General features: G+C 51.9%; 1 protein-coding gene across 2 annotated transcripts; it reads right to left on the reverse strand.

Moving 5' to 3' along the window:
• Window positions 2,185-9,495, reverse strand: TMEM221 (transmembrane protein 221). 2 transcript variants are annotated; one of them, XM_018051754.1, is made up of 4 exons: window positions 8,954-9,495; window positions 6,367-6,452; window positions 3,654-3,884; window positions 2,185-2,992 (listed from the first exon to the last, which is right to left on the reverse strand). In XM_018051754.1, exons 1-4 carry the CDS (start codon window positions 9,271-9,273, stop codon window positions 2,931-2,933), a joined length of 699 nt encoding a protein of 232 aa, XP_017907243.1. In that variant the 5' UTR covers window positions 9,274-9,495; the 3' UTR covers window positions 2,185-2,930. The 2 variants fall into 2 exon arrangements, with proteins under 2 accessions (XP_017907243.1, XP_017907242.1); XM_018051753.1 differs by lacking the exon at window positions 2,185-2,992 and having other exon boundaries at window positions 3,341-3,884.

Consider the following 9,983-nt stretch of genomic DNA (forward strand, 5'->3'; position numbering starts at 1 on the left):
GTCCCAATTGCCCTCAGGGCCATCTGCTCATTGGTGCCCACTGCAGGGCTCCGGGGCTTCTGGGGGACGTTGTCGTTTAGTCACTAAGTTGTGTCCAAACTCTTTGCAATCCCATGGAGTGTAGCCTGCCAGCTTCCTCTGTCTGTGGGATTTCCCAGGCAAGAATACTGGAGTGGGTTGACGTTTCCTTCTCCAGGGGATCTTCCAGACTCAGGGATCGAACCCCGGTTTCCTGCACTGGCAGCTGGATTCTGTCAGTTCCCAGAAAAACCACATCTCAGCAATCGTGTCAGTTTTTGGTTCTGATGACCCCAAACCAAGGCCGTGTCTTTGACGGATGTTGTCTACACCTTCAAGTGCGCCAAAGTGCCAACAGCGACTTGGGCTGGGAGGAGTCACTGACACGCTTTCTGATTTGGTCCTCACAGCTGTGCTGTGTGGGAGCTGGGGGAATTTGCCCGATTTTGAAAATATATGTATTTATTTGGCTGCATCCAGTCTTACCTGCCATACTCGGGCTCTCCTGCTTTGACGTGAGGGCCCCGGAGTGAGCAGGCTTAGTAATTGCAGTGCAAGGGCTTTGTCATTCTGTGGCATGTGGGATCTTAGTTCCCCGGCCAGGGATCAAACCCTTGTCCCCTGCATTGCAAGGCAGATACTCAACCTCTGGACCACCAGGGCAGTCTCTGGTCCAATTTTTATAGAGAAAGAAACTGAGGTCCAGGTCGCATGACTGCTCCCTAAGCCGGGTCTGCACCAGCTGGCTCCTGGAACACCAGACTTTCACCATTTCAAAATGTACAGCTCAGTGTCATCTGATGCATGGATCACCTATATCTAGTTCCAGAACATCTCCCATCACCTCAAAGGAGACCTTGTCCCTATTAGCCGTCACTCTCCATTCCCCACCCCAGCCCCTGGCGACCGCTAATCTACACTCTGTCGATTTGCCTGTTCAGGACATTTCATATAGATGGGATCATACACGGTGTGGCCTTCCGTGTCTGGCTTCTTTCAGCCTGACGTTCTGTAGGGTCATCCATGCTGTGGCGTGTCAGCTCCATTCCTTGTCGTGGTTCAGCACTGTCCCATTGTATGGAATATTATCGTCCACACCACTTTTTGTTTACTCATTCATCTGTTGATGGACACTTGCGTTGTTTCCGTCTTTTGGCGCTTATGACTAGAATGAACACATATACAAAGATTTGTTTGAACACTTGTTTTCAGTTCTTTTGAGCCACCTTAACTTTTGTTCGTCTACCCTAGTCCTGGCCTTGGGCACGAGGCCTAGAAGTTCAACTTCTGACCAGTCCAGGAGATGAGGCACTCCTCACCCATAGCCACCTGGGGTCCTTCCTCCTCAACTCTCTTGTCCCTCTTCAGAGTCCCCAGGGCCTCCCCCATTCCAGAGAGTTCTCAGAAAACTGGGGTCTCCAATGTTTCCCAGGCATGTGCTCTGTCCTACATCCTATGTGATGGGGTTATGTGGTTCTAGCCATCACCACCGCTGTGTGGTCTCACATAAGTGGCCTTGCTTCTCCAGCCTCTGTTTCCCTATTAGTGAGTGGGGTTGTCCTAAGAATTAACTAAAGCCAAGAAGTGCCTGGTGCATGTCTGCAGTACCGGGCATGTGATATGACATGCTTTTTTTGTTTTTTTTTTGCCTGCACTGTGTCTTGGTTGCGGCGCACAGGCTCTAGAGCTGGGAGGCTCAGTAGGTGCTGCCTGCAGGCTCTCTAGTTGCAGCTTAGTTGCCCCATGGCATGTGGGATCTTAGTTCCCCAACCGGGGATCGAACCTGCATCCCCTGCTTTGGAAGGCGGGTTCTTAACCATTGGACCACCAGGGAAGTTTGATATTTGTTCTAACTTTATCCTCTTCCATTGATATTTTCATGCACACCAAGAGCCTGGAATACCCCCTGAGACAGGCGCCATATAGGAGGAGAAGGTTTGTGTAGGCTCCCAGGGGGCTCAGGAAGGATGGGGCCCAGGGGAGTGGGGCATCCAAGTCTGCACCTGATCATTGGCTTGGGGACCAGCCTCCCCCAAGGCTGCCGGGCGCTGCCACCTCTCTGCCCATGGGGACAGGTCCTGGGGTCTTCAAGCCACTGTGTGGCTGAGCCTTCTCCACTAGGTGGCCCTAGGTGGCCCAGGAAGGGAAGGGAGATTGCTGGGAGATTGCTGGGAGATTGCTGAGGACATTTGTCCATTTGGAGTGGGGGGCAGGAACCAGGGCATCCCTACCCCCTGTGATATTTATATGCATGAAGATTTGTGGGAAATGGATCCCAGACTTGGCTCTACAAGGGGTACACGCTGTCCCCCAACTCTTGCCCTCCCCACCCCCATCCTTCCAGTGCACCCTTCATCCTGGACCTAACTTGGCCATGCAGCACGTCTGGTTGTGGCTCATGTGACATGGAGATAATGACATGGAATTTATTTTCAGGTTGTGCAGGACAGGGATGGGGCCAGGATCTCTGGAGACCGCTGGGGCTCTGAGTTATCCACCAAGCCCCATAAGTTTCAAGAACCCCAGAAACCAGCCATCAACCCATATTTTCTTGCCACCAGGCACCCCAACTAACAGAAGCACAGGTTGATAAGCATTGAGGACCTGCTGTGCAGAGGCCCCTGGAATGACTCATATAGTGTCTCACAGGAGCCCTAGAAGAAGGAACCACTTCTGTTCCCATTTTACAGGCCAGGAAACTGAGACACAGAGTGGTGAAGCCCTCAGCCACAGGCCCACAGCCAGGAGTCTGGGTCCAGGTCTCCAGGTGCGTCCGTGGCCCGGGGCTGCTCTGAGTTCGGCACATGCAGGTTTCAAATGCTCACAGCCCAGAAGGAGTCGCAGAGTCTGAGACTTGCACTATCAGCAGCATGGAGGTTACAGGACCCAAGTTCGAATCCAGGCTCTGATGCTCAGTACTGGCCATGGGACCCTTGGTGAGTCACTGCCCCTCTCTGGGCCTCGGTTTCCTCATCTGTAAAATGGACGGAGATGTTTAGAGAACCACTGACTAAGCTGTCCCCTCCCCCTCCTGACTAGAACAGAATTTTATTCATTCTGGGCAGCTACATTTCCTTGTCTCCTCTATATTGAAGTGTGCCCACATGACTGTTTTGGCCAGTGATGTATAACCAGAGGAGTTCCAAGGCCTCTCAGGAAGACTTCCAAAAGCTCCTGAGTCAGTCCTGGCCTCTGCCTTTCTCTCTGAGTGAGGAGGTGAAGGTTGGACCCCCCAGCATTCTGTGCCATGAGGCAAACTTGAGGACAAAGCTCAGAGATGCTGTGAACTGAGAGAGAAATCAAGTTGTACAGCTACCGTGGTTGAGCCTGGAGCTATGTCTACAAAAGTCCTCTTCCTGCTGCCTGACACTAGGTCTCTATCCCTGCTCCTTGGGCTCACACCAAGGTGGAGTCCTTCCCTGAACCCCCTGGCCTATGGCCCAGGATGCTGCGCATCTCATGTGTGACCTCTCCCCAGCGCCCCTCACTGGCAGACAGTGTCCGGTGCATGCGGGAAGCAGGCAGGCAGCTCTCCCGGCCTCCTCCCACGACTGCAGGTGCTGTGTCAGTGACCATGGGTCTGAGGGAGTCCCCCAGTTTAGGGAAGGATGAGTAGAGAGTCCAGTGATGAATACCCTGCTGGGGCTGAGCCCTGGGGCCGGCCTTGGAGACTTCAGCGGGGCGGACAGGGTCATCTTCAGAGTGTGGTGGGGACAGTTCATGGAGGCCCCGGCGGGTCGTCCGGGCGGCCTGGAGCAGAGTGTGGGTCAGTGCTGCCACCAGGGCTAGAGCTCCCACGCCAAGGATGGAGGCGGCTGCTGCACCTGTCTCGATCTCGAAGAGCAGCAGGGTGTAGATGGACAGTGCTGGGGAAGGAAATGGCTCTCATTCGGTGTTTGATCCCCAAGCCCTGCAGGAGCTCCCCCACATGGAAGGCAGTTATAGAAAACTGCGTTATGACAGGCGCATAGACTAACTCATCTGACCCTTCCACACCTGACGAATGCGTCATCTACTACTATGTCTGTAGACGCTCACTCATGTCCAGCTTTTTGTGACCCTGTGGATTGTAGCCCACCAGGCTCCTCTGTCCATGGGATTCTCCCGGTAAGAATACTAGAATGGGGTGCCATATCCTCCTCCCGGGGATCTTCCCAACCCAGGGATCGAACCCGCATCTCCTGCTTTGGCAAGCGGAGTCTTTACCCCTGAGCCACCAGGGAAGCCAGTGTTATGTGTACTTAACCACGATTGGAACAACCCAGATCTCAGACTTTTGGAATCCTTGTGATTGACCTGGAGTGAATCACAGTCCCTCTCTGACCTCAGTTGGCTTATCTGAACAATAAGACAGTTGGTGACCTGACCTCAAGGACTGGTTCTCTGTTGCCCTATCCAATGTCCAGTTGGCACCTTTCTTTTCGGTGGGAACTATCCTGTGCATTGTAGGATATTTAATAGCTTCTACCCACCAGATACCAGTATACCCTCCCCCATCTTAGCATGAAACCAAAAATGGCTCCAGATATTAATTGCCCAGGGTCCCCTCCGGAGCAGAATCAGCCTCCAATGAGAGGTGCTGGTCCAGTCCCTAACCCCACCCTGTTCTCTGGGCTAGGAGGACTGACCCACTTCCCTGGCATCAGTGATGCATGTGGTCCTAGGTCTTGGCCAGTCAGAGTGTTGCTTCCCCTGGTTGTAGTGATTGGTGCGTGGCTATCACATGACCCAAGTTCAGCCAATCAGAGTCAGCCCTGGGACCTTTGCTTGGACTATGGGGATGGGGGAATTTCCTTATAGCCGCAATTAAGAATTGCCAGCCTGGTGCCCTGAAGTCCCTGGGGTCGAAAATAGTCGGACATGACTTAGCAACTGAACAACAACAAAAAAAAAGGAGAGCAGCTCAGAGTTGGTGGGGGATTTCTTGGCACTCTGTGGACTGTTTTTAGGCTTTCTCCAGCTCTGCATTCTTGCTTTCGCACATGCCACACTGTATTATGTCTGGCATATTAAAGCGAGGCCAAGGACTTTTTTTGCTGTAAACATTTTTAAAAGGTCTTTATAATTATTATTTTGGTTCTGGTTAGCAATGAATGAATGACTGGCTGGACATGCTTGGGAATTCTTGCTGAGTGAGGTCACCTAACCTCAAAAAGAATTAAATGGGAGCTGAACAGATTCTTAATTTAATGTTTAATGAGGCTGACATAGTTTTTGTGCCCTTTGTGAGTTTTTCTGTATTTTAGGACAAGAATATTTTATTCTCCAAGTCTATAACAGTTTTGTCAGCCCCTGAAAAGGCTTGAGGTCATAGGTATTATGTTGAAAGTGCTTACAGATAAAAACTTCTTTCTCAGGGCACAGTGGGTGAAGAGGTGAAGTGAGAAGCATTTTTTTTTTTTCTGACCTCATTTGAGTGCCTAGATCCAAGCACACCTGAAGCCACTAACCCTTGATCTTTTCGGATAGATGAGTCACTCCATCCACTCTCCTTTTTAAGAAAGCCCACATCCAGAGTATTTTATTAAGTCAAACAACAAGAGTGATGCAGACTTAGCTATCCTGTGTGTACAAATTCCCACAATAAACCCTAGGCTCATATTTCATAAATAATCTTTAAAATATATCTTCTAAACTTCTATTTCTCTATTGCGGTACTAAGGAAAAAAACAGTAACAGCAAATCCCTTGTTATTCAGTAAGCTTATTTTTTTCCCTCCAGTAAAACAGGTTGTCTGTAGGGCTACTAGAGATCTATGGAAGATTTAACACTGAGTCTCCAGAATCAGCAACATATTTTTCAAGATTGTAACAAAATATAAGATGTCAACAGTCTCTTCAAAGAAATGTGATGATTTGATTTCTTTACCAGCATGTGTGGGTGATCAAAGAAGAGTTACAAATTAGGGAAGGAAAGACTGTGTGTCTTTCTGGCACCCAAGTTATTAGTTTTTACTCTGCTTCATATTTGGGAATTTAAAATTGCATTTCTGGTTTAGGAAGCTTTTTTTTTCTTTTTCTTAAGCCCTTCTTAAGCTGGATTCTGATATTTGTGATCAAAACACAGGTTTGCTAAGGCCAACCTGTGAAACATGATCTCCAGAAACCAGCAAAGACTGGGAAACTCTTGTTCAAACCAGGTGTAGACAGGTGATGAATCACGAGTGTTCTGAGGACAACCACCATTTATGGACTCCCATTGGGATCAGATGCCAGCCATGGGCGCAAGTGTCAGAACCAGGAGTGAAAAAGGTAGGCTGGCTCCAGAGCTGACCCTAACTGTGGGGCCATTACCCTTGGCTGCTCCAACTCAGGGTCCTACACCCCATATTCTATCCCGAGCACATACCTGCCAAGTAGACGGAGGCCCCACAACAGAAGAGGCCGAGAGCCACATGTCTGAGGAGGCGGCAGTCATAGAGAAACCAGTCAGACCTGGCAGGGAGGGGGGCAGGATGAAAATGGACTCAGGAGGCAGAATTGGTAGAAGAAGCTTGGGGAGGAGAGGAAGGGAGAATGGTCCAGCTCTGGGGAACTGGAGGTCTCTGTGAGGACCCAAACATCCACCCATGTATCCGTCCCCCTCCCTGCTCAACCATTCTTTACCATCCGCCACCATTTACTATCCATCCATCCATCCTATCCATCAGTATGTATTCAACCATACAGCCATCCACCCATTTAACCATGCTGTGTTAATCCATCCACCCATTAATTTAAACAGCCACTATCATCCATTATCCATTTGTCATTCACCATCCATTCATTCATCCATCCATCCATCTCCCACCCCTGACCCACCCATCCATCATCTGTCTCCCAGTCACCATTCGTTGAGCCAACCAACTATCTATCTGTCCATTCATCCATCCAGTCATCATCCATTCCACTCCCCTCCCCCATAACCCACTGATATAGTGAAAGTGAAAATGTTACTCAGTCGTCTCTGACTCTTTGCCACCCTGTGGACTGTAGTCCACCAGGCTCCTCTGCCCATGGAGTTTTCCAGGCAAGAATACTGGAGTGGGTTGCCACTTCCTTCTCCAGGGGACCTTCCCAACGCAGGGATTGAATCTGGGTCTCCTGCATTGCAGGTAGATTCTTCACCATCTGAGCCACAAGGGAAAACAACCTCCTGATATACATGAGCCCACTAGACCATCCAACATTTATGAAGCAGCCGTCGCATGTGGATACTTGCTAGGCACCTGACTTCCATTATTTTACTGACCATAAGCTTATTTGGGAATGAGGAAACTGAGGTGAATTTGTTATCAGCCGCCATAGAAACAGAGATTCCCAAGAGCTGTGTGAATTGAGGACATAGTTTTGAACCCAGCCCTATGCTAAGTTTTTCTGCTGTGTGCATGCTCTTCTCGAGTCCTGTGAGATCAAGAAAAGGAGCTTCCATCATTGCTCACCTCCCACCAGTACCACAGAAATGGCTTTATCTCTCTTTCTGCCAACTCCCCTCCAGACCCCTTTTCTGCACAGTAGCCAGAGTGAGTTCTTCCAAACCCACGTAAGTCAGGTCACTCCCCTCCTGGCTCACAGCCTTCTCAGTCAGAGTAAAAACCTGAGCTCTTCACCAGAGCACAGGAACCTCTGTGTAATCCAGTACCTCTTGGACTTCCCTGGCGGTCCAGTAGCCAAGACTCCACACTGCCACTGTAGGGAGTGTGGGTTCTATCCTTGGTCAGGGAATCAAGATCACGCAAGTTGCACGGTGTAGCCAGAAAAATCCAGTACCTCTCACTCCCACTTCCTGGTCCTGTCTCCCTTATCTACCCCCACCCCAGCCACACCAATCACCTCCATCCCCCTTTAACACCTCAAGCTCATCCCTGCTCCAGGGCCTTTCCGCATGCGGGTCCCTCTGCCTGGATCACAGTCCCTTAGATCTTGAGCCTCCTTTCCTTCTTCAAGTCTCAGCTCAGTCCTCCCTTGATGGTCGGACTCACCCCCATCCTCACGATGGGTGGTCTCATCCCTACCCTTTCCTGCTCCACCTCTTTTTCTTCCCTTTCCAGCATTCATCACCGTTTGACATTATTAATCTGGTTTTCTCCTTCATTATCTGCATCCCCAGGAAGGTGGTCCATATCCACTTGGATCCTGCTGAGTCCCCAATACCCAGTGCTGGTCTCAGCCCCCAGCAGGCACCCAACACATATTTGTAAACTAACAGAATGCATGCTTTTCAGCACCCCATGAACTAGCAGGTGGAGGGTGCATGGTTTGGATGGGATTCAGTGGTGGAGGTGCCCATCTGATCAAATCTATGGAAGCCTGGGCCAGAATCCTGGCTCCCCTCCCCCAGGAGGGTGGGACAGCCAAGTCTTTGGCTCAAGGAACGGTCCTCACTCCACATGTAATGCCCCACCCCCTGTGCCCATCTCCCTGAGCTCAGGTGCCTGACAAGGGACACTACCCCCACCCCCACGCCCACCCCTAGCCAGGGCACAGGTTCCTGGCTCTGTCAGCTTCAAGTTCAAATCCAGTCCACTCCCTTCCAAACCTAGCAGCTAGACTGAGCAGCCTCCTCTGTCTGAGACTAAACAGGAGGATGATAACAGGTACCAGCCGTTCAGAGGGCTTCACTGCACTAATCACAAGATGTGGGAGGCACCTAGAGCTTAGGGTTCCATTAAATAACAAGTTCTATCAACACTGGGGCTAGCTGACTCTAGGCCTTCTTTGAGCCTCAGTTTCTTCATCTGTGAAATGGGGAGTCACAGCAGCAATTGTACCTGCTGTAAATTTTCAACGAATATAGGAGAGAGGGAGGGATGGGTGGACGAAAGAAGGAAGGGAAAGACGGATGGAGGGAGGCGGGGAGGGAGGAAAGCTCTCCCCCAAGCTGAGGCCCAGAGAAGGGCAGCGGCTCGCCCGGGCTCGTCCAGGCCCCAGCCAGGCAGTGGGGCCAGTCCTCCTACCTGTTAGAGCCCGGTCCCCGCGCCATCTCGGCGCCCAGGTGGCCGCAGAGGGCGGCGAGCAGCAGGCAGGTGAGGCCCAGCACCAGGGCAAGCGCGGAGAGTGCGGCTGCCAGCGGCAGCAGCGCCCCGGCCGCGTCCTCCGGCAGCCGGGGGCCGGCGCCCAGCTCCGGGCCCAGCCCGTCGATTCGCGGTCCTCGAAGCTCCGCGCGGCCCGCCTGCAGCTGGAACAGCAGCTGCGCGCCCAGCGCCGCCAGCACCGCAGCGGGGATGCCCAACAAGACCATCGCGGCCAGCACCCGGCCGCCGTACGACCTGGCCATCGGAGGGGTCCTGCGGGCCTGGGGGACAGCTGAAGAATCAAAGAGATTTTAGGGGGTAGGGCAGTTGAGGAGCGTCTTAGGGCCCTCGGCGGTCCAGAATGGGGCGGTTTTTGAAAGTTGGAAGGGCCACAGAGAGCTTGGGACGCCAGTCGTGGTGGGGACGAGGAAGGGCTGGGAAAACTTGAGACGAAGTCTCCTCTCTCTGGGGACCCTGTGGGCGCCAGCTCCCGGCCTCTGGGCTCTCGAGGGGCGTGGCCAGCAAGGGGCGGAGCGAATAAGGGGCGGTCCCACGTGGGATGAGCGCACAGTGGCTGTGTCCAGGGACCCTCACAGGCCACTAAACTCATCAAAGTGTCCGCCTTTCCCCTCCTGCCGCTCCAAGCGCCTGTTTTATCGTTGTTTGGGGGAAAAGAAACTCGCACGAATTTTTAAATAATGCACTTTGCTACGCGATCTCTACCCGCGGACCTGGCAATTGACTGGGATGTCCCCTCCGCTCACCTTCTTTCAAGGCTGTGCAGAGACGTCACCACCTCAGAGAGGCCCTCCTGGACCTCCTCCCCAAGCAGCACACCCGTCCTTCACTGCTAGACTTTGTTCTTCCCACGGCACCGTTTGGAGGGTTATTTCTTTATTTTTTTTTTTTTTGCATTTCAAGAATAATTTTAATGAACCCTATTTCTTGCATCTTCCCATACATAGAAAAACAG

This window comes from Capra hircus, chromosome 7 (genome assembly GCF_001704415.2).
Source record: "Capra hircus breed San Clemente chromosome 7, ASM170441v1, whole genome shotgun sequence".
NCBI lineage: Eukaryota > Metazoa > Chordata > Mammalia > Artiodactyla > Bovidae > Capra > Capra hircus.

Coding starts and splice junctions, on each gene's coding strand:
- TMEM221 (XM_018051753.1), bottom strand. CDS start 9,273: ATGGCCAGGTCGTACGGCGGCCGGGTGCTGGCCGCGATGGTCTTGTTG. Junction 6,453..8,953: donor CGGGGACCGGGCTCTAACAG/GTAGGAGGACTG, acceptor CCTCCCTGCCAG/GTCTGACTGGTTTCTCTATG. Junction 3,885..6,366: donor GGCCTCCGTCTACTTGGCAG/GTATGTGCTCGG, acceptor TTCCTTCCCCAG/CACTGTCCATCTACACCCTG.